This window comes from Suricata suricatta, chromosome 10 (assembly GCF_006229205.1).
Source record: "Suricata suricatta isolate VVHF042 chromosome 10, meerkat_22Aug2017_6uvM2_HiC, whole genome shotgun sequence".
In the NCBI taxonomy this organism is placed as follows: Eukaryota; Metazoa; Chordata; class Mammalia; order Carnivora; family Herpestidae; genus Suricata; species Suricata suricatta.
The window spans coordinates 130,756,425-130,781,066 of NC_043709.1; the positions used below are offsets into that span (position 1 = coordinate 130,756,425).

The following is a 24,642-nucleotide window of genomic DNA, read 5'->3' on the forward strand; positions in this document are numbered from 1 at the left end:
AATTCTCAAAATAAAGCGACCTCCATGTTCATCCCCGGGAAAGGTTAGAGTTCTGACCCCATTAGGAGAGAGCAGAGAAGGGTAAGTTCAACTTAGGTCGCTCTCACGGACAACGTCAATACTTACATCTTATCTTGGCCAGCTCCAACTCTCAGCGTCAGCCGGGGGATGACGGGACTGGGGGCGGCCGGCACGGACTCCACTTTTATCTGTTGGAGTTATTGCAGGAGAGTTAAATGCATTTGCAGTGAAATGCCACCCACCTCTTCTCCTACCTCACCTCCACAAACCTCCCGGGCCAGGTCAAGCCTCAAATGTGGCTCAAGTGCTAGATGCAAGGATGCTCTGGGCCATTTCTTGTTTCTCAACAACCGAAGGCTGTCTGGCATCGTGAGAAATTCCACAAACTTGAATCACGTTGTGTGAGTGTGGGAGTTATTTCTCTATCTGCCTTGCCGTGCTTAAATTGCAGTTTACTGTTAGTGGTTTTAGACAAAAACTGTCATCTAGATCATTTGGTGAACACTTCTGTAATTGCCAGACTTAATGGAAATAGAAAAAAAAAAAGCAATGATATCTCCACTATAAGATGAAATGCATCTATTTATGGAACTTGAAAAATAAGAAACCCATCTTAAGTCTGCATTACCATATAAGAAAATGGTAACACTAAGTACAATTGCTCTGTTTTCCTGGCTGGTGGCCAACAGACCTGAAATACTGTACAAGAAGAAACATACACTAGGATTTGTAGTGAAGGCAATGACTGATGGGTACACTGAATATCTTCACAAATACTGGAGCTAATAGTCAGGAAGGGAATCAGGTCTGATGATACAGGTGTTGCTCACGATGGTTGGTCTGAAGAGCCCACGGTATGGTATTTTGAATGAGCAGATGGAACAGAAGCTCTGCAGTTCAAGTTACCATCTACATCTGAGTTTTTCAACAGGTGTTTTGTTGGCATATTTGGCGGGACAGTTCTTTGGGGAATGGAAGTGTGCAGGCACTACCCGACATCAGACATTGCTGGTTGTGGGGAGCTATGGTGTGCCACCACCACGCTGCTAGCGCCTAGGACAGCTGGTTGCAAACCACTGACTTAGACATTTCAAACCCAAGAATTAAATTGTAGGACAGTGTGGTAGTTCTGAAGGGGAATGAATACATAGCACCAGGCTCAATATATGATATCTAATTAATCTATTACACATCGATCAGTTACTGTTTTCATGTGTTTTTATCTATCCCTCTTGATTTTTTAAAAAATCAAACATCACATCAAGAGCTGTGATTTCAACCATTCTCTCTCTTTTTAAATATTTATTTATTTTGGGAGAGAGAGAGAGAGAAAGAGAGAGAGAGATCAGGAGAAGGGAGAGAGGCAGAGAGAGGAGACAGAATCCCAAGTAGGCTCTGTGCTGCCAATGCAGAGCCCAACATGGGGCTCAAACTCATGAACCATGAGGTCATGACCTGAACCGAAATCAAGAGTCGGATGCTTAACGGACTGAGCCACCCTGGCGCCTCTTGACCTCTCTCCTGAGTGGTGCCTGGCACGGAGGAGGCACCCAAGCACTCACTGAGCTAACAAGTGCAGGTGCTCTGAACTCCCTGTCCCCTGGTGACTCCACCATTCGCCCAGGATCAATCTAAAATGATCCTCAAGAAAAAATTTAAAGATCATGTAAACTTCTACCATCAGAAACTGCAATTCCTTAAAAAAAAAATTTAAAAAAAAAAGGGGGCGCCTGGGTGACCCAATCTGGTTAAGCGGCCAGCTACGGCTCAGGTCATGATTTCACGGTTCGTGGGTTTGAGCCCCGCATCGGGCTCTGTGCTGACAGCTAGTTCGGAGCCTGGAACCTGTTTTGGGTTCTGTGTCTCCCTTTCTCTCTGACCCTCCTCTGCTCGTACTCTCTCTCTGTCTCTCAAAAATAAATAAAAGACATTAAAAATTTTTTTAAAAAAGAAACTGTAATTCCATCTGTGCCTTTGATGCTACCTGTTTATTTGGATGACCGGCTAAGTTGGATAAGGGCAGAGACCGTGCCTGTTGTGTTTATTGCTACCTCACAGTGCCTATCACAGGGACGGACATGTAAGTGCTTAAGATACATTTAAAGAATTTATCTGAAGCAATGATGTCATACCTTTACCTCTTCCAAGCCAAGACCTCTCTGGTGATCTCCTTTCCTCTTCTGCCCCTCAAACTCCAGAGGAAAAACCACTGAGGCCACCAGGCAGGACCTTCTCGAACGCCCAACCTACAAACTTCTCCACACTGTACTCGTCCATGGCCTCCAGTCTTTGAAGGGAACGTCCTCCTTACTGAGGCATTCTCAACCCTGCAGCTCCTTTATTTCCTTCTAGCTTTTAAATGTGCTCAACTCGACCTTGAACATCCTGCCTGTCCTTCAGCATCTCGCTGACAAGCTCTCCTTTTTTTCAGCCTGACTTTATTGTCTCTGTCTTCACTCTCTCATTCCTCACCCCACTCCAATCTTTCTGTCCCAGCCAGGCCACCAACACCGCGCTCCCTCGACACCAATCATCCCTGATGTCCTGGTTTGTTTTCCGCCGTGGGTCTTACCACACCTCTCCCTCCTTCTTGAAGATGTCCTGACCTTACTTGGCCCCTGTGCCACGCCTCACGTTCTTCATGAGCCCATCCACGTCCATGGCTTCAATCATAGGTTTCACAAACATCACGCCTTCAAAACCTCCCTCTCTAGACTAGCACTCCTTGAACCTAAGACCAGAATAGAATATTGCCTACTGAACACATTTTCAGCTAAATATCCTAAACATCTAAACATGAACATCTGAACTTCTAAACTTGAACTTACCAACTTCCCTATACAAACCCACGCCTCCAAATGGTGTCACTTTTGGCAAATGTCTCCTCCATTTGTTCAGTTCTTTGGCCAGTACATCTAGTCGAGTGGTTTTCTTTAAGGCCTTAGAGGACCAAGGGTCACGGGGGTGGGGTCAGAGCAAGACCCATGGGTGACCTGCTAGGGTTTGCATCCGCTTGCCCCCAACTCCTTTTGTAACACAGAGTTCCTTATCTCATTTTTTTCTTTAACTTTTGAGAGACAGAGAGAAACAGCGCAAGCAGGGGAGGGTCAGAGAGGGAGAGACAGAATCTGAAGCAGGCTTCAGGCACTGCGCTGTCAGCATAGAGTCCGATGCGGGGCTCGAACCCATGAACCATGAGATCATGACCTGAGCCAAAGCCGGACGCTTAACCGACTGAGCCACCCAGGCGCCCCAAAGAGTTCCTTATCGAACCAAATCTGAAAACCAATAGTTTGGTCTATTTTGTAAACTATTAAGATCTCTCTATTTTCCGCACCTTTCTGTATTACGTGTGGAAGAACAGACGAACACCCAAACGAACATTTTAAACCACCTACTCTTTGCCAGGCGTCGTGGACGGCTATCTGTCCGTATCATCTTCCAGATGTCTCCATTGGGGTTTTTAACAAACATGTGGGGTAGCTACTAACCGTGTCTGTTTTACACGGAAACCATGTCATATATGAAGCCACCGGTCTTCCTTTTCCCATTTCTCTTCTAAGGTCACACAAACAGCAAAACTGGGATTGGATTCAGCTGTTTTGTTTCAGAGGACAGAAAACTGCATAAAGTGGCTGTATTTCTTTAAAAGTTGAGGGCCATATGGTCCTAAGGGAAGAGTAATATTCCACTCTCCTTCAACCCACAGTACTATTCATCAAGCACTTAACCTTTTCTTAAGCTTGACTTAAAAATAAAGCTGCTCTACCTTGAAAAAACTCTTTTCCATTACCATTATTCATAATCATGCTATTATTATGCTCTGCATTGTAGTTTGGTGGATTCCTGTTACCACACTGCACAATAATCATAACTCACACTGCAGAGTACAAAGTGTGCTCCATATTCGAGATCCGACTCGCTCTTCAAACGCTGTAAGGTGGGTGTGGAAGGCGTCATCATCCCCAAGCACGGGGACCACGAGGACCAAGAGGTTTGCCCAGAGTTTGAAAAGTCAGTGAGTAAATGGTCTACAGGGAGGCCTCCTGACACTGAATTCAGCCCCAGACCTCGCATGCTGCTCCTGGACTCTGCCTCACACTCTGAGTCCTTTTGCTGGTAATGCTGATGTCCTACGTGGAGCCAGCTGCTCACGTTCTCTGTAAATGTCTTTTAAGATGAATGACACGTATTTGGGAGATGGCTGGGGCTGGCTGTAAAATATTCTTTTTCCATAGAAGGCTAACTAGTTTGCATGGAAACTGTGTTTAACTTTGGCCTTGGCTCCCATCAGCTCAGCTAGCTGGGTTTTTGATGCTGTCTTAAGTAACTCGTCAGAGTAAAATGACCAAGGCATGGTTTATTTAAGACCTACTGTTTTAAAAAGTTAAATGGCACAATATGTAAAAGAATGAGCAAACAGAAAGAGATATATTTTGTAAGTCCAATGAAGAATGGTATGTACGTGCTCTGAAGACAAAAGATATTTTGTAAATTTGTGAAATTAATGAAGGATTCAGAACCCGTTACCTCAGTTCGAAACTTTTCCTGTAGTTAGGGTGACCACACCATCCAGAGACGCCTTCGGGGTTAAAGTAGGAGCTATTACTGACACCACACAAAGGGTGTAAACGGGAATTGTCCTGGGCAAACCGGGACGTACGGCAATCCTACCTACAAATACTTAAAACCTGAATTTCGTTCTTGAAGAAGCCTAACTTAAACATTGAACTTAAAGATAATATTCCAGCAGGTGCAGAAAAAGATTAACAAGGATGCTAGTACTACAGATACAGGACGTACAGTTTCTAAATTAAAACGTACCAGACTTTTGTTTGTTTACATTAACTTTACCCAAGGAGATCACCAAAATAAAAACAAAGACACCTCCTGCATTCACGGAGCAGTTTCTCGAGTGTCCTTTCCCTGAAACGAATAAACGAACTGACAATTCTCCCAATTGCTTACGCCATACGCCTAGTGCCATCTTCTAATGGCACAGAGCCAAGATCTGGGGACGACATGAGCGTCTAAGGGTTAAAATAAAAGCACTGCACTTGAGAGTGAGCTGAGAATTGGGGCGCACAGAGCATTTACAGTGGATTACTAAGCTTCCCAATCCACCAAAGAGCAAAGTCCAGTAATAGAAGACTCCTTTGTAGCTAACTAAAAATACATTGTCACTGGATTTGTCCAGTTTTATGTATAAGCAATACTGCTTTCACCTGAACTAATACTAGTAGTCATATAAGCCCCTTATTGCCATGTGCTGCATTTTTTTTGCTAATCTTCAAGGATTTAGCTTCTTTGCCACATACCTCAGGGCACCAACTGATAAAGCTCTAACTCTCCATTTTTCCAGGACACCAGCAGTGCGGCCTTGCAAAAAATGAAAATCGCTCAAGAGATTTAAAGGGGAAATTTATTTTTAAAATCCTGACTTGAAGCAAAGAGGTGGATTTTTAAAAAGCTTATCTATAAAGAATCAGTTTAAATTTAAATTCTATCTTGGAACTCTTTCATGCATTCCAGCTTTAAAGTTTATCTTCTGACAGGGACTTTCTGCAAAGGTAATGGCCAGCTTTGTCAATATAATCTGGCCAAGTTTTTATTTTCTATTTTTTTCAACGTTAAACTTCTTTCATTTAAAAAAAAAAATGTATGTGTGCTAGATAGGGTAGCAGCAAGTTCGGTGAATGCTACATCAGATCCCCATCTACGCTAACATGCCCGAAAAATACCCGGAACAGCACTGGTGAAGAGCTAATTTTGACCACCTAATATTCTGGATGCAGAATTATAACGGCCTGTAAGCGCTCTGTTGTCTTTCTTACCAACTGAGGTCTTTGCAGTAATTTAATTTAGAAACATATTCTAAATCCCGATAAACTGTTTAAGACATGAAAAAGACAGCCAGAAGAAGTCCTCTGGTGTGGTCAAGCACGACACGTAGAATCCAGCAAGGACAACTGAAACAGAACGCGGGCTTTCATAAGCGCTCACGTCCATTCGCACGAACTTGGAGAAGGCCCCCCCGCAAGCGTCCATAAAGTCAAACACGTGCGTAAACGTCAAGTTGCTGGCTTCCTCTTGGAACAGATACAAGAAACAGGAAGGGGATAATTCCCCCTTTTTGCTGGATTTTGATGATCATTCTATTTACTGAAATAGAAATATTCTATTTCACTAGTTAATCCTGGGAGCTGATGAGAAAAGACTGGAAGTGAGTACATCACTCTCAATAATGGGAAAACACTGACAACCTTTGGTTAAAGGCACAAACCAGTAAGACTGTCTGTCATTCTCTATATACTAAACTATTTTAATTCAATAAAAGATTATTTGAGGGCAAATGCTAAGGGATAGGGGATAGATTAATGAAACATGAACATTTTAATTGTGCCTGTTCCTGAAGTCATTCAAGCACAGAGGACCTCACTGTTCGTGCTTGAAATATGGCCGTTGAACAGGAGCTCCCTGAGGTCTCTTCAGGGACTAAGATCCTCTAAGACCGCAAGGTCCCCTTACTCCCGAGTGCGAAGCCATGGTCATCTCCCACATCAGCTCCGTGGAGGTGACCGGGAAGGCCATTTGGGGCCGTTGCTGAGACAGAGCTGGGCCAGCTCCCAGCTCCTCCTCCTACCAGCTACGGCAAAGCTATTCAACCTTTCTGTGCAGTTTCCTCAACTCGAAACAGGTGCGACACCACCAACCCCCCTGGGCTGTTGGCAGGGTTCATCCGTCAAATTTTGGCCAGGTCTCATGCTTGCACACACTCAATAAACAGCGGTGACTAGTATCGTTTACTATCTGAGTTAGTTCACTCAACAGCTGGTGTTAGCTCAAAGTAACATTCATCAATCAGGATAAAAATTGGGGGAATCCTTTTTGGAACTTATGAGCTTTTCACTACAAGCAGATCTCAATCATCTGTGGGCTGATCATCATCATTATTGGTTAGTTGAAATAAAATTCTGGAGAGTCACCTTAGATGATACCAAACTGGTCTTCACTTAGAGTTTTCTATGAGAAGACAGAAAAGAAGGCCTTTGTAAGCCAAACTGTCTTGGAGAAGCTATGAAATTATTGCTTTTAAGCAGAGGTAACCCATACTTTATGAAGATGCATCTCTTCCCAGTACGGGATGGAGACACAGCAGGAAGGGAGCAGAGGGCTTGAGAGGACCGAAGAGGCTGGTGCAGAACTAGGAAGGGGCCGAGGTAGAACGTAGAGCCACGTCAGTCGGATGGCCACAGCCCATGATCTTACTGGGCCAGCACTGGGCCGTTCACCTGCCGGCTGTCACATCTACCATGCCCTCTCAGATCATATGCAAGAGCCTAAAAACGTGTTTCCAAATCTGACAGATAGATTTGGCTTCTGTCTTACATCAGGTTCTGTGTGGGACTGCCCACTTCCATTAACAAACAGGGAGACGTTTTCCTTTTTTTCCCCACAGCAATCCTCCTTCCAAAAAACACGTAAAACACCGAGGGTAAGTTTTAATTAAAGTAGCCCCGTAACATTCATCTAAACGTCAAAAACCCACAGTTACTAAATTAAGTCATGTGGTACATGCACTGGCAAACAGAAATGGAGACTGTAACCTCTCTGAAATGTCCTAACGTTAGCTTCATCGCTGCTAAAGCTCCTGTGGCCGTGTTGGTGACTACTCAGCATACTTGGTGCGAATACATTTTCCACAAACAACTAGTCTGGTTCTCTTTAAAAGAGGCGAAAGATCAGACCCCTCACCTTAACTAGTGCACACTACTGCACGTAATGGGGGACAAGAACGGTGCATAAATCACTATATTCCAGATGATTACCACTTCTGGAAAGATGATCTTTCCTCCTGATCATGGCAGCTAAGCCAGGTGCCTTGCCCACACTATTTCAATTAACCCAGTTTTTATTTAATGCTGGAAAGTATCGTGGTTAAGAACATCAATTATAGCACCTCACAGCCTGGGCTGAGATCGTGGCTCCTGCTCAAATACTTACGAGGTGTGTGATTGTGGGCGATGTGGTGAATCTCTCTAGGCCTCAGTTTCTCATCTTGAAGTGGTAACAATTATGCTCTCCTCCTTACAGAGTTGTGGTAAGAGATTAAACTTACAAGTAGTGTTTACATGGTGTTGAGCCCACAGTAATTACTCAATAAATATTAACTATTACTGTTTTGCTGCTTTTCAACATGTGGTCACCATATCTCTACGCTAAATAAAGACGAAGCACCTCAGGAGTAAAGACACTAAAAAACACGCTCGGGATCTTAACTCGGGCGTGCTGGATTGCAAGCCCAAGGCGCCTTCAGCCTGCCGTGCGGGTTTCGTTTAATTGATGGCATCTGCATTGGTTCCTGTGTTGATAAATGCGGGTGTGGTTGGTGAAAGGTTTCTAGGGAGGTAAGATCTATACGGGGAGATGCTTTTCTCACAAGAATGCCTGGCTGATCTGGGTCAGTGTGTGTGAGGGTGGCCCCTGGGAGATGGTCACGGTGAGGAGGCAGGAGGACACTGTGGTCCTCATTCTTGCGACAGGACCTCTTCTCGGGGTGGCCAACACGTGCCTCATTTTGCTCTGCGGATGTGTAGGAGGATTCCCAAAGCCTGTGTCACCCACTGCAGGGGTACTTCCGTTTACTCGGATGGCTTGACGCTTGGGGAGGACTAAGGGGAACCAGAAGAGGAGAAGTCGAAGTTTACGTTAGTATCTCCATTTCTCCACCCCCTCCATGGCCCCTGCCTGGGCTGCACGAGCCTTTATCCTTTCCTGTCTGCACGAAGAGCTGAACTTTAAAAGGTGCCAGGGAAGAAGAAATGATTTTTCAACTCCGTAAGCAAAGCTGACTCCGCCTGTCATAGGTAAGTTAGCTGGACCAGCAGCAAGCTCTAGTTTCTACATTTTACGGGTAGATTCGTAGTGAAACAGTCCACCATCAGCATCATCTCCATTTCCCGGGCACTTACTTATGTGCCAGGCACAGTACTGAGCACGTCTTAGATGTAATCTCATTTAATCTCAAAAACAACTTGCCCAGAGTCTTACAGCTAAAAGAAGTCAGGATTTAAACTCGGGTGTAACTCTGGAGACAATTCTGTTTATTATTTCTAAAGGCCTTAGAAGACAGCCAACTGTACACATTTTTATCTTTTGTCATTTATCTGAGCTGTAACCCATCAGAAGCATTACAGGGACTTGTAGGCTTCTGTCAGGTGGGCTCTCGCGATCGGAACCCAGGCCTGCCCTTGGGGAGTCTGAGGGACTCTTCTTCCCCAAAGTCAGCTAGGAGCTGGCTTGAGGCGGGAGTGAGGGGCCTGCGCTGAGCTGCCGGGCGGTGACGGCTGAGGGAGCGCCGGCCGCCCGGCGACAGGGCCCGAGCAGGAGTACCTCTGCGTAAGTGACCCGGCTTTTGCTGGTTGTGTGACCTCGATCTTGGACAGTCACTCTCAGACCCCGTTTCTCATCCACAGAGAGTGACAACAACGCACAGGCCGGGGCTCGGTCACAGGTGTGTGAGGGGAGAAAACGGCACGCGCAAGTGCCAGGAACTGCGTGTGAGCCCCATAAGGACAGGGTGATCTTTAAAATGGAAACAAGACTGGGATTTCTGGGTCTTGTGAGCTTGCTGACGTTCAGTTATTCATACTGGAATTTCTGTTCTACTTCTTCATATTTTAGAATAGCCACGGGGGACAGAAAAAGAACAAAGTTAGGCAGAAACACGGGAGCGTTGCCATTACTGCCTGTCAGCTAATCTAATTTTTCTAGGTAAGTCTGAACTTTAAGCAAAATGGCAAAAATACCGGTAATAGATCTGCTGGATGTCAAATACATCTTATCTTATTATGTGGAAAAGACGACTGGGAATACTTTTCTGGCCAGCCTCCAAGAGGACTGCTTCTAGAAGGCAGGTGAAGCATCTCTGGGAACTGGTGAGGATCCCACCACGAACACGGAGACACTTTTCAAAGAAAGTTGAAAAGAAATTTTCCAACCAACCAGTCAACCACTGTGACCCAAGTAGCACGAGCTGAGGAGCAAGGCCGTAAAGAGCTGAGGTCGCGTTCTGTGCACAAAGGCTTGCGGTCCCAGTTTCTGCAAAACTGCGGGATATATATGGGTTTCTTTGGCCGTACTCTGGGGAAGCCTGATTTACTTACATCGTAAAATATCTGGAATTATTTTCTGCCCCCCAACCAGGCTGCCCGATCGGCCCAGATACTCAGTAACATGTCCTAATCTTATTAAAGCAGAAAATAGAAGGATAAGAGATGCCGCTCAAAGTAGTGAGCAGTCATAACCTTAAACCCTGGCAAACACAGGAGTCCTTAAGGAGGGATCCCAAGGCCTGGCCACCTTCGTAAAAGAGCCAAGGTTGTGCGTGTGCTTAAAAAAATGGACGTTGTCTTTTTTTGGGGTGGGGGTGGGGCGGCTAGGGTATCAAATATTCAGGCACATGGGGCACCTGGGTGGCTTCGTCGGTTGAGTGTCCGGCTTCGGCTCAGGTCATGATATCACAGTTTGTGGGTTCGAGCCCCATGTCGGGCTCTGTGCTGACAGCTAGCTCAGAGCCTGGCGCCTGCTTCCAGTTCTGTGTCTCCCTCTCTCTCTGACCCTCCCCTGCTTGCGCTCTCTCTCTTTCTCTCTCTCAAAAATAAATAAAACATTAAAAAATTAAAAAAAATATTTGGGCAGAAAATAGAGTGTGGTATATCTAACAATTACAAAAGTGCTATTTACAGTTCAGGATTACAGATTTTGTTTTAACTGCCAGGGATTCATTAGCATGCTTCATCAATAGAAGGTTGATGGTCTGCGATTCGATTCCTCTTGGGCTATGAATGTGTCAACAGTTTTCAGCATGAAGGGGGCTTGATTGGGAGTTTGTGGGTCTTCATATTGAAAGCCAATTCCATAACCACACCACCCACCTCTTCCTGGCTAACTTACAGGCGACTCGCATCCCGAATGCGGACCTAACTGCTGGCTTGTTTTACCTGCATTTTCCCACCGGATGGTGGGCAGACAGCGCAAGAAATGGAAAAGTGCTTACTTTTTCATGCTTGTGTTTCTCCTTCTCTTTTTCTCTCTTCTCTCGCTCCCTCTTCTCTCTTTCCCTTTCCTTCTCCTTCTTCTCCTTTTCCTTCTCCTTCTCTTTCTTTTTCTTCTTCTCCTTTTTGTCCTTTTTCCGTTCTTTCTCCTTCGGCTTCTCTTTCTCCTCAAACAGTTTCTCGGGGAGCATGGAGGACAAGGCGGGCAGCCCGGCCGGGACCCTGGCGGCCGCGGCGGGGCTGAACAGGGGCAGGGCCGCGTCCCTGGGGGGCGCCCCCAGGGGGGCCGAGGGCGGGCGCATCTTCTCCTCCCGCCCTTTGTCTTTGACCTTCTCCCGGTCTCTCTTATCTTTATCCCGCCTGCCTTTGTCTCTGTCTTTCTTCTTATCTTTATGCTTCTCTCTCTCCTTCCGTACCAGTCCGTCTTTCAATCTCACTTTCGCATCGACCTCCTCAAATTCTTTTATTTTAAACTTATAGGGGTCTGGCTCTTCATCTTTAAGGAATTCCTTCCAGGGGTACCTGGCTTCCTTGGTGCTCTCCTTCTCCTTCTCCTTCACTTTATCTTTCTCTTTACTTTTTTCCTTGCTTTTGTCTCTTTCCCTCTCCTTATCTCTCTGCTTCTCTTTCTTCTTCATTTTGGTCTTCAGTTCCTTTTTCAACTTCTTCTTGACCTCCACGGACGAAGGCAGCTTGGCCTTCTCCTCATACGCCTTGTGCAGAGGTTCTGGGGTGGGAGGGGAGACAGAAGGAGAGGAGATGTAGGGAAAGCCGGGAGGCACGTTTGGGGGCGCCCCCATCTTTGCCTTCCGCACAACCTCATCGATTGAGGCGTCCATGGTCCACGAGTTGTCGGAACTTGAAGCCCCGCCAGATAGAGGCAGAGGGGTGGGCCCTGACTTCGGGAGGTTGTTGGAGGAGGTGGAGGCTTTTGGAGTCGCACATTCCGCACCCGAAATCCTCTTGGGGCTGGTAAAAATGTCTCCCTCGGATTCAGATCCCGAAGAAAACTCGAAAGGGTCTGGCTCTCGTTCGGCGCAAGCCCGTGCAATCACGGCGTTGATGGAGTCATCGATAGTTCTGTCCGTCACGACTGCCTTCTTCGGCTGACTCTCACTGTTGAGTTTGCCAGCGTCCAGGGGCGTCTGTATTGGTTTCACCTGGAGGGTTTCTTTACTAAGCTTTTCACTTATCGTGGCAGAAGGAGTCCTGTTGGGTGTTTCAGGTCTGACAGGTGCCGGGGGAACATGGGTCATAACCTTGGGACTCTTGGGGCTTTTGGGGCTCTTAGAGCGTCCCGGAGACTTCTTCTCTTTGGATACAGTTTTTGGTGACCGAATTGGACTTCCGACCATTGCTGGTGACTGAGTAGTTTTAGGTGATTTAGTCTTCTGTCCCGGAGAACTAGTTTTAGTCTTTGCTTTAGGTGTAAATGATTTTGTTTCTAATGGTTTTGTGATTGGCATCTGTGATTTTGCGACTGGGGCCAACATCGGTGGCTCTGGTGACGGAGGCGCGAGGTCTGTACTGTCCTGCACGTGGACCGGGGAAAGCATTGGCGGAATCTTCTGGGTGTTGATTGAGCTGAGGGGTTCTCGAGCTTCCAGTAAGACTACGTCCAGGGTGTCCCCTTTAGTGCTTAAGAGGCGCGGTCGCTTGATGGCTGGCATTTCTTCGGCCTCGGGACTATCCAACGGTCTCTTACCCAAGAAATTCTCATCATTAATAATCTCCTCCTCCTCCAATTCATCATCTTCTTCCAAGGGGACCTGCATGGCTTCTGCTGACGTGCCGCCGTCGGTGGGCACCTGCTCTTCTTCTTCCTCTGGAGAGGGAAAAGAAAAGAGGGGTTACTGGAGCATTTTAAAAATGCTAACAAATAAGAACAATGCTTCAAACAAGATTTCTAGGAAAGAAAGGAATTTGTGGACAGTGTGTAGAGAGTCAAGTGGTAAATCTTCAACGATCTCCCAAACTTATACGCATCCTTCCTGGAAGAGTGGAGATCAGTGGCGGTAGGTATATAGCCGACTGGTCTCCTGCCTCCTGAATGCTCTTCCTGACCTGGCTGAATGCGGTCTCTCTCCTCCTTCCCCATCTTGTGTACACTTGTGTATGTGCACCCCCTCACCCCCACATACATTATCTCTAAAGATCAAGGGATGGATTATTATAAGACTCCTATCCTCAGAAATGACCAAAATAACCCCATACATATTTTGAGGATTCTTATAACAAATGTTAATTCTTGGAGTTGAGAAGATGCGAGCTGGATATAATTTGTATGCTACTTCGGTCTTCCATTTTGTTTGCTGATGTCAGCACTTCGAGAGCTGGGGTGGTACAAACGGCATACATAGTGGCTTTGACACTGGAAAGATGGTGTTTCCGCTAGCATTCCGGCACTACAGACAACAGGCCCAAGGCAGTCTCTTAACCCCTGCAGCCTATTTCCTGACCTTTCAAAAGGAGCTAACGTTACTTGATCTGCGTACTTGACGGAGGAGCTTCAGGATCACATTATTTCTTTCTACACGTGTTAGTTAAGCATATTCCGGTTCAGCGGGGTCACAGTATATGTGTAGAGCACGGAGAAAGCGATCAGCACCATTAGAAAGATGAAGAGCTCCAACAGTTCAAACAGAAACAGATTCCGGGGATGTTAAAGGTCTAAGGAAGCCTTTAGAATCAGGCAGTGCTCTGGGTATGTGGAGCCCAGGAATGGTTAAGTACAGGATGGAGGAACAGATGACAAAGAGGTGGCGGTGGAACACAGGAAGTGTGTAAAAACCAGAGAATAATTCGTCTGGCGAGCAGGGTGCAAGATGGGGACCAGCACAAAGTGAGCTCCCTAAGGCTGCATCCAGATCCTAGAAGCTTTGAGTTCCAGAAAAACTAAATGATCTTTAGTCTACAGGTAGTTTGGAGCTAGGGAAGATTTTTAGACAAGGAAGAAAAATCACAGGGTATATGTGAACAAATTATTCCAGCAGGACCACAGATGATGGATGGGAGGGAACATAATCACGGAGAGGAGACGAGTTAGAAGTTACTGAAACGATGTAGGTAAGTGACAACAGGGGCTGAACAGGATAGGAAGCAGTGGAGGCAGATGACATTTTGAAGAGAGAATGAATGGACTCTAATAAATGATTGGGTCTAAGAGTGGAGGAAGGAGTCAAACACCATTTCAAGGCTCTGAGCCCCGGTGAGTGAGCAATGCAGTCATTAACAGAAATAAAGAAATAGAGAAGAAAGATGATTATTAATTAGCTCAATCCCTAGACATAGAGTTGGGTGAACAGTTAATGATGTCTGGCACAAGACAAATTTGAGACATAATTACTGTTAGCATTACTTGAGAATGACACTATCATCCGTTCAGGTAACTAAGTCAGAAACATCATTCCAGACCACTTCTTTCCTTTCTCTCCATTTCCACACCGTGGACACAATTTCCTACTGCATTTCCTTTAATGTGCTCTCCCCACGGCTGCTACTGTTAGCTCCTTAGTTCAAATTCCTGGCGCCTCTTCTCTGTCCTTCTCACTAGTCTCTGTGCCTCTAGCTCCACTCCCATCTTTCACGTTGCCTCTCACAGAACTTCTGAGACCACGGGAGTGAGGGAGGGGAGACACAGAATCCGAAGCAGGCTCCAGGCTCTGAGCTGTCAGCACGGAGCCCGATGCAGGGCTCAAACCCACAAGCCATGAGATCATGACCTGAGCCAAAGTAAGATGCTTAATCGACTAAGCCACCCAGGTGCCCTCCTGCATTTCTTTTAAAAGATTTTTTTTAAAAGTAATCTCTATATCTGATGTGGGGTTCAAACTCACAACCCCAAGATCATGAGTCGGCTGCTCCACTGACTGAGCTGGGTCAGGCGCCCCGGATGACTTCCCGTCTTAAGAACCTTTCACTGGTCCCTACGACACTACTTTGCAAACGGAGCTCCTTGGAGCCTGAGGGTTCTGCGGACCCCTGCCCAGTAGAGGCTGTCCCCTATTCTCTATTAGATGGAATGGTCACCCATACGGTTCTCTATCTTACATGCTGAGCAGCCACAAAAGCTTTTGTTGCGAGGCTCTGGCAAAGTGAAAACTGGTATTCTAAAGGGTAACATCAACCCCGTTCCCCCAGCACCTCCTCTGTGGTGCGCCACCACTGGACTCAGTCCTGAGCACTCTGCCCAACCAGCCGCATGGACCCTGGGCAGCTGCTTGGGGACACCGCCGTGTCTCACCTCCATGCCTCTGTCCGGGCAGCTCCCTCCGCTGGGCACGCTCTGCCTCCCCTCGCAAGTGGTGACTGTCTTTCTTTTTTTTTATGTTTATTTATTTTTTAGAGTGAAAGAGAATGAATGCAAGTTGGGGAGGAGCAGAGAGAGAGAGAGAGAGGGGAGGGTGGGGAGACCCAGAATCCGAAGCACACTCCAGGCTCCGAGCTGTCAGCACAGAGCCCAACGTGGGGCTCGAACTCACGAACTGCAAGATCATGACCTGAGCCGAAGTCATACGCTTAACCGACTGAGCCACCCAGGTGTCCCACTGACTATCTCTTCTTAGCCTCCAGTCAAACATTCCCTCTTCCGGGATATTTTTCTTAGCAACTAGAAGTGGCCATCCCCTTCCCGCCCCCCACTTTGGGCTCTACTCTATTCTGGTTCTACAAGCAACAAAGAAAGTCTAGAAGATTTACTATCTGGCCCTTTGCAGGGAAGTTTCCAGACTTCTGTCCTAGATCTACACTATTCAGGAGATTTGAACAACCTCTTGCAACCTATCTTTATCAAACTAACAGGCAAACATATGAAAAAATTAGAAAGAGGACCACTTTGGGATATTCTCCAAGTGAATGAATAAAAATTTTTAGAGTACTTATTACTGTTATATTTCTAACTTCCAAAGAACCTCCTCCTACCTGACCAAGGTTCATAAATCCCAGTATTGCCAAAGCAGAAAGAGGAAGTTGTTAAGGCTGGGCAGCACAATGGGCATAGAATACGTTGAAGCAGGCCTTGTTCTCCTAACTCTGGAGCTGCATCCGGATCTGGAGCAGCTCTGGGAGTGTGAGTCCCCCAGGGAAGGCCTTGGGAGGACGCCCTGGGGGGCTGGAGGGGCTACTCTAATGAAAGCAGTCCCCAGAACAGGAGCTCCTGGACTAACAGGGAGGCAGTCATTACACGTCCTCCAGATGAAAGTCTTTTGCTTTTTTCTTTCTTTATTTTTTAGCTAGAACAACTAGCTAGACGTCAGTTTTCAAACTACTAGATAATAATGCTGGCCAATAACAGAGATATACATTGTCAAAGTTAACCCTGCAATCCTTTTTGAGAAGATTAAAATCAAACAAACAAACCCAAGTCGCCTCACTATATTCTCTGGAAAACCATAGAAGAGTGCAAGTCCAGAGCTCGCATCTACAGGTCAGGTGGGTATCGCCTCCGCCATCTGCCCTAATCGCTCTGTCCTGTCATGGAAGTAGCCCAGAGCTGCTGGGGACACTTTTTAAGGATAACAGACATTTCAGTGAGGGAAGCGAGCTCTGGACAAGTATTCACGTTCATGCTGCTAACGGTATGATAAGGGATGATTTACAAAACTGGTATTTTCAGTTCTGCTTGTGTTAAAATTTGGCTAATGTCAACAGTGATAAGACTTTGATTTGATTATCCTTTGTGTGAAAATTTATGCAAAATGATGATATCTGTTATAACTAATCATTAGTACTGTCATTCTTCAAAGAATACCATAAATTATAACTTCTATACTCCTAGAAGTAAAAAAAAAAAAAGATTCTGACAATAAGAAGAAAAGACATATGAAGAACCATACTTAATCCAGTATGAGACCTTTATTTTCAAAAAAATGTCAAGTTTCTGGTACAGGTTCATGCCCACTATCAAGAACCTTATTCTTCACATAAATTCACTAAAACATAAAGGTTATAATTCAATCTAAGGACAAACCTGCCATATTAAAAAGTAACTTCTCTTTCTGTCAAATGCTCTGCAAACGTGGTATGCTTTCTCATTTGTCAAAAAGGGGGAATGATGGGAAATAACGTGAATGACTCAGCACAAATTTCTCACCATAGTCAGAAACACAATTCAAAATAGATACTTAAGTGGTAGCAGACTGTCTTAGAAGGCCAGAAAAAGAGGAAGAGGGAGATCTCTTAGAGATCGAAGTCTTCTCATTTAAACAATCCAAGTCAACATTTGATTGTAAAATTATTTTTTAACTTAAAAAAATTTATTTTAGAGAGAGAGGATGCATGAGCAGGGGAGAGGGAGGGAGAGAGAGAAAGAGAGAAAGAAAGAGAAAGAAAGAAAGAAAGAGAGAGAGAGAGAGAAGAGAATCTTAAGCAGGCTCCATGCTCAGTGCAGAGTCCAGTGCAGGGCTCGATCTCATAAGCCGTGAGATCATGACCTGAGCTGAAATCATGAATCCGAAGCTCAACCGAATGAGCCACCCAGGTATCCCTTAACTTTTTAATTTGAAATAATTTCAAACCTACAGAAAAGCTCTAAGAACATTACAAAGAACTCACGAATATCCTTCACCCAGTTTCACCAAATTAACGTTTTCCTTCAGTGTGTGACTGACGGCAGAAAACCTGTCAAGTTCTCTCCGTACGTATCAGAGAGAAGACGTCTGCGTTAATGTTCATCTTTCTAAAATCTCACAGCTGTAGATGCGAGTGAGGGAGACACCACAAACTCCACTCCCATGTCCCTCCGTCAATGACACAAATAAAGATTCCACACTTGCTACATTTCCCAGGGGAGTAGTGAGAAAACCATGCTTCTTTCCCAAACTTCTCGAACAAAACATAAAACAAGGCTTAAATAAGGCCTGAACACACCAAAAAGGGTTTTAATGGGTTAATCCTAAACTACTATAAATATTGACTTAGAACACAATATCTTTTTAACTAGAATAATAAATGCCTTTAAAGAAACACTATAACCTAAAGAGCTCATGGAAATTAGGGGAAAGAGGAAATTGTTTTCATACGGCACTGAAAGGTCTTTATCGCATTAACTACACAGACGCATGCAACTTGGACAGTTCATGGCACGGCCTCAAAATAGGCAGAAACTATGCTTGCAGTTCGCAGCTTTAAATATAGGGCCAATGAAATCCTATCTGCTTATACTGCACCAAACATTGAATGTATTTAATACTAGATTTCTTGTGATTTTTTAAGAAATATACATGCAGAAATTTCCAGCAATTATGACACAGACTTTCCTATTTTCTTATTAGTTTATGCATCTTGCCGTTTTTATAATAGATTCCTCTTTTATTAACGAATATGAAAGGGACTGTTTAAAACGCATCGTTTTTCAAAAAGCACTTTTCTGTCTATCTGGATACGAGGCATATTTACTGTAACGTTCCTGTAAGTGATTCACTATTGCTACTACTCATTCATTCACTCCTTATTCATTCACTCACTCATTGATTGATCTACTGAGTATCTTCTAAATTCCCCCGGGGGGAAGCACTCTGTCAGATCCTAGGAATAGTCAAACAGAACATGATTTCCTAGCCTGAAGAATCTACCACATTTTGTGGCCATCAGTTCAACTGCCGTGGCAGGGATCGGAACAGGTTCGTGCACAGATGCACCCACGGACAGGAGGACAGAAGGGGTCCGGACTGTCCCCACATCCGGCATCTGCTTCCAGAGCCACAACTGTACCTAGCACAGCCCACGTACTCTCCCGGGACAAAACAGGCTCATGTGCAAAACCCAAGTCTTGACATCTGACCTCCTTCTTCTACGAGCTGAAGATCTTTTTAGGGGGGCCGTGTCTACATGTAGTTGACTGTATAATGTATAAGGTGGGCTGGTCTAAAGGGCAGGACAGAGCTATTTCTGTCCCTCACTCTTTCACGGACGGCACGCAACAGTGCTCGGCATTCTGACCACTTGATTATGTCTTGGAGAAAGGGAGTGTCTTTAAAATGCTGCCATCAAAATATTTTTAAGACTGGAAAGCTAACAAGTGAACGACTCTCTCCTACTTTCTGAGATATGAAGAGTGAGAAAATGGAACGTGACTGAAGTACTCTGAAGGAAGACTGAGGACTAAAAGAGTTTAGAACACAGGCTCCTGCTGGGGGGTGAGGCTCGTGTGGGACCTTGCTGTGTGGAGGGGGGCCGGGGCAGCTGGGAAGCGACAGGCAGACACTGGATGTCTGGGAAAGACAGGTGGGTGGGGATATAGAAACTATCCATATCAACATTTTACTTTTAGTTCCAAATGAGGCTAAAAGCATTTTTTAAGAATCCCATCTACATCCCCTCATACCATATTTTTTACATTGTCCTGTCTATAATGTAACAGAAATTAGACCCTTAAAACACAGCTCAATGTAAATGGGTAGGTATTTTTTAAATAAACCTATTTACTTAAAAAAAATGAAATTACTAGCAAAGACAAGACAATTAGGCAGTGACAATTCATATAGTACAACCAATCAATAACACAATAAATTAATAGCAGAGCAAAGATGATGTGTTATAAATACTTATACACACTCTGCCCCGTAGAAGAGCACTATTTCACCAACATTCCGCACAATAAGAAACGAAAATGCTATATAAGCAAGCCAACCTGAAATGACACCAAGTATTATAAATGGCCTAATCTATATGTTAATGTTGTTGTATCACATAACTGCAGCAAGACGAAGATAACAATATGACTTTGGGGTTTCTATGGCTACATCCTGGGCTAACGGGCCTGCAGGGGCGGGCAGCTGACACTGCGTGAGCATTCTGAGTGCTTCTTTTTGGTTATTTATGATATGATTTATGATAACGACAACATCTCCTATTTTCTCTCCTCCTCAGGTACAATAAATTGCTATCGTTAATCACCCTTCTCGGTTCAACCGTGATTACAATAGCATAATAGGGCCTAGCCGCGGTGATACTGTGGGTTTTTTAAAAAAGAAAGAAATACAAGATCTCGTCAGACAACGTCAATATCTCTAATATTTTAATCAGCTTCCTTTACGTCTTTCAGAATAAATTCCGTAACAACTAAGATCCACACAAGGACGGAAGCCCTTCGTGGAAGTTCAGTGTCACACACTCAGGGCTCATGGTCACCGTGATTTCCTCACGTGTGCGATGGCAGTAAGACTGCGCACGCTGTGATCTAACAGCAACACGCTTTCTTTTCCAAGACAGACGATGGCAGCGTTTTTTCTTCCTTTATCGATAAAACGGATCTTACTGCTATCTTTTTCCTCCCCAGAACCAAACAAATTAGGCAAATTAGCCATTCATCTATCAGAAGGCAACCAACAGAGAGAGGAGAAAAACTTGGCAATCATTCAGATGTGTGTGATCTGCCTTTGCCAATTATCGGCTGTGAAGATGCTTCATCTTTCTGAACTTCAGTTTCCTTTTATGCCGGTGAAGATTCACAGACAGTACTCCCTCTTCTGAGTAACAGTAAGACAAAGTATGTAAAGAACCCAGCACAGGGCCTAATACATGAGTTAGAGACTAAAAACAGAAGATAAAGTAATTCGTCCCCTCCCTGGGCTCCTCTAAGAGGTGGGGCCTACTTCACGTAGGTGGTCATGAACCTTGCTTGGGCCGGTGGGTCACAGTTGGCAAATGTGACGTCAGCAGAGGTCTGGAGCACGTGTACACTGGGGTTGCCCTCCTGCTGCAACCACCCTCACGTGGATGAGCCGAGGTCAGCCTGCTGGATGGTAATCATCAGACTCACGAGTAAGGCCATCGATGAGCATCTGATCGCAAACGCACAACCAAGCCCAGCCACATCCGGCCAAGGACTGCCCGCTGGGCCAACCCAACATCCCAGCTCACAGTGCTGTGGGCTCATAAAGAGCTGCTCTTGCAAGTCGCTAAATTGGGGGGTGGCTTGCTACCCAGCAATATGCTAGTCACGTGTTCACACACAATGCGCAGTGTATTTGTGTCATTTGCAGTGTTTATGTTCTAAGAAGGTACCGCGAACACTAACTTAGCAAAAGATAGAACCCCTCTTCCCAGGGGATCTAAGAGGTTAGGCTCCTGTGAGTCTCTTTTAACTACAGATCAATACCTAACCTTGTTTTATGTGTGCTTCTGTTTAAGGACTTAAAGACATCTCATCTAATATATAGTGTTGATCCACTAACGCTGAGCTCAGAGCCAGCAGCACTTCAGGATGCCTGAAGGTAGCTGATCTAACATGTGCACATTTTCCACAAGCCATAACCATAGCCCTCTGACACCAGGAAAGCTATCCAGCACTTCAGCCTCGGGCTTGGGGCCATTTTATTTATTTATTTTTATTTTTTAAAAAATGTTTTTTATTTATTTTTGAGAGACAGAGAGAGACAGCACAAGCAGGGGAGGGTCAGAGAGAAAGAGGGAGGTACAGAATCTGAAACAGACTCCAGGCTCTGAGCTGGCTGTCAGCACAGAGCCCGACGTGGGGCTCGAACCCACAAACCGTGAGATCATGACCTGATCAAAGTCCGACATTCAACCGACTGAGGCACCCAGGCGCTCCCTTGGGGGCCATTTTAAACAGCATATGCACCAAGGAAAAGGAAAAACATACGAAGAACATGGCGCTAAACAGACCCTGAGAATGACACTTGCTCACACTGGGAGAGCTAAACAGCAAGGCAGAGTGTCACCTTGCTTGAACCGGGCTGGAAACGTGCAAACGTTGGGCAACTCAAACTCTTTGCTGCACTTTGTGTGTCCCCGGGCGGCCGTGAAAGCCTCATGCTGACTCTGGGGCCACACACACGTTTTATTGAGGACGCAAAAATCACACAGATGCAATCCATACCTAATGAGGCTCCACTATAACTATATGGCGATAGACTCATCAGCAGTGAATACTCCTATGGACTGAGGATTTAAAACAAAAGATTTTACTTGAAACTAATTCCAGTCCTCAGAAGGCATTTAATGAGAAGATTAACTATGGGTTAAGGACTGTGACACTGTGACCATATCTAGCAAAGCATGCTTCCCGCCCCCAAACTGGGACATATTTTAGTTTACAGATGTCAAAGTACTCGCTGTGCATGAACTTTCTGCTCAAGCACATGACTATTCTTTAAATTTCTGGAACCTACCAACTTCTTGTTCCCTTCTTGGCGTCTTTATAGCCACATTTTCTGTTTCTCTCCACTAGGAACACTCTCCCCTTCATCATTTCCACACTTGTCTCTCTTTCTCACTCTTGAAATCTTAACAATAGCAGGAAGATTACGCGTGTGTGCTACTTTCTCAAAGAAGTATTCTTGAGAGTCATTCTCTGTCTCCAAAATAGAGACTCATGACTTGTAACTATTGGGTTGTTAGGGCAGGTTTTATCTGTTTCCCCAGCCAAGCTCCTCCCAGGAGGGAACCACATTTTTCTACAGCTTCTAAGGAATCTCCCAAGGCTGATACTAAATATTTCTTCAACACTGTTACTACTAGAAAAATAAGAAAATCGATTTTAGCATACTTCATTGATTCTAAGTTGTTGAAATGTGATAAAAGTGTACATCTCTGAAGTTGGGATGTCTTTTTTTATTATCAAAGCATCTTCTTGTCTCTGTGGGACAAGTGTGGTGACAGCGGTGTCGAGGTCAGTGCTCGTGGAGGGGTAAGCGTGGCACTCTTGGTAAAATGACTGGACACTGCAGCTCCTTGATGTTTCAGCCAGCAAACCACTTAAAAACTTGACAAAGAGATATTTGTTCTATGCAATTAAAAAGTAACACTTTACATGCATTAGAAAGTGTTTTACTTTTGTGAGAGAGGGCGTGCGAGCAGGGGAGGGGCAGAGAGAGAGGACCCAAGTGGGCTCTGCAATGACAGCACAGAGCCCATGCGGGGCTCAAACTCCTGACTGTGAGATCATGACCTGAGCCGAAGTCAGATGCTCAACTGACTGAGCCGTCCAGGTCCCCCTTCATATGCTTTTTATAGAAAAAAGAAGAGTTTGGCAGTCGAATTGGCAGTATGTGTGTTTATTTCTTAGCGGTACATAAAAGAATGGTACTTCTTAAACTAATGATGTCTCAGGATCAATGAAATACAACAGTTGTCCCAAATTACAATGAAATGCCTACTATAGTCCTTCAACAGAACACAGAGAAATTGTTTTAACTATTAAAGCAACATTCAACTGGTCATCCTAAAACCCAAGGGCCCACAAAAGGGGGCCCTTACCAACTGTGACTCAGCACGACGTGGATAAGTGGGGTTTTGGTTGGCGCCCTGCAATCTTCGTTTTCCTTCCCTCCCCGGACTCACTGACGTAAGACATCCTTTCACCAGTTAGATCTTGTATCTGATCCTTTCCCTAGGCTGGCGGGGCACATGACCTCTGCGTTCGGGGACGGTGGCTCGAAGCATGCTCTTTATTTCAAGCCCACACTTCATCACGAAGGCAATGTTTCATTCTAGTGGAAATGGCAATGAACTAGAAGACGACCGTGGCTCACAGAACCAGCCCTTTCCTGTTCTTTGTGCTGATGAGCACAAGGCTCTTCATCTGTGCACATGCAAAAATAATGTTGACCCTGCTTGCCTCACAGGATTATCACGCGCAGTCAGTGAAAAGTCAGTGTGAAATCCTGTGGAAACCTGTTCCAGTGGCCGCTGACGTGCGTGGTGACAGCAGCTCGGATCTTCACTGCCGCCTCCCCACTCACCCAGCACTGCCCAGGCACCGGCCCCGGGGAGCAGGGACTCCCTCCCTCGCTCTGCTTCCTCTTCCCCCAACCACACATGTGCCATCTGGAGATTTTAACAAAGTCATGAAAAAAGGAGAGCTCAGCATAATTACACAATGGCTGTTGAGAAGCGAGATTAGAATGAAGACCAAATTTAGGATGACTCCAGTATGAAAAGGTAAGAGAAACATCCATTCAGAACCAAAGGATACATCTGACGGGGAAAGAAAGGCAGTATTTGGGCTTAACTGTCTCATCCCATCAACCCCGAAGATGCTCATATCTAGGAGACGGCCTATAAGACCTGCTGCTGGTCTCTCAAATTTGGTGATTCAGAACAAACAAACAAACGACACCCCAAGAAGCCATCCATATACAAACCACATAAACAAGCAAATCACAATGGTATAAAAATTACCAGAAAAATGCTGTGAAATTACAAACAACTCTTTCCTGGCCTGGATGCAAAGGAAGGCAGGGGAGCTGAGAGGCTAATCACTCCGTAAGAGAAATGACCACATACCTCAACTGCAGATTAAAAAGTCTTAAAAAACAGAATCAGAAGTACTGAACTTCCTTACCTGGGAACTTCATGTCACCTTTCTTTGATACGAGCTATGTCAGAAAGTCACACTGTCTCAGCGATGAACGTCTCGATATCGCACTTGTGTGACTTTGCACATAAATGGTGCAAAGCGCTAACGATGACTGCACCCATTCGCCATTAAGGCCATGCGATGGTTGAGGCTGGAGTGACTCTCCAACTCCAAATGCAGACTCGCGTCATCTCCCCACTCAGCAGCTGCCAACGGCTTCACGTCACAGTTTAATTAAAATCC

General features: G+C 45.2%; 1 protein-coding gene across 1 annotated transcript in view; it reads right to left on the reverse strand.

The window, feature by feature from the left end:
- The window catches only part of TAF3 (TATA-box binding protein associated factor 3), a 150,360-nt gene that overhangs the window by 15,407 nt on the left and 110,311 nt on the right, over nucleotides 1-24,642 (reverse strand). Inside the window, exons 3-4 of the mRNA XM_029955160.1 lie at nucleotides 11,081-12,903; nucleotides 127-209 (exon numbers count right to left, since the gene is read on the reverse strand). Of these exons, the coding sequence (XP_029811020.1) occupies nucleotides 127-209; nucleotides 11,081-12,903 (1,906 nt within the window). The remainder of the gene's footprint in view (nucleotides 1-126; nucleotides 210-11,080; nucleotides 12,904-24,642) is intronic.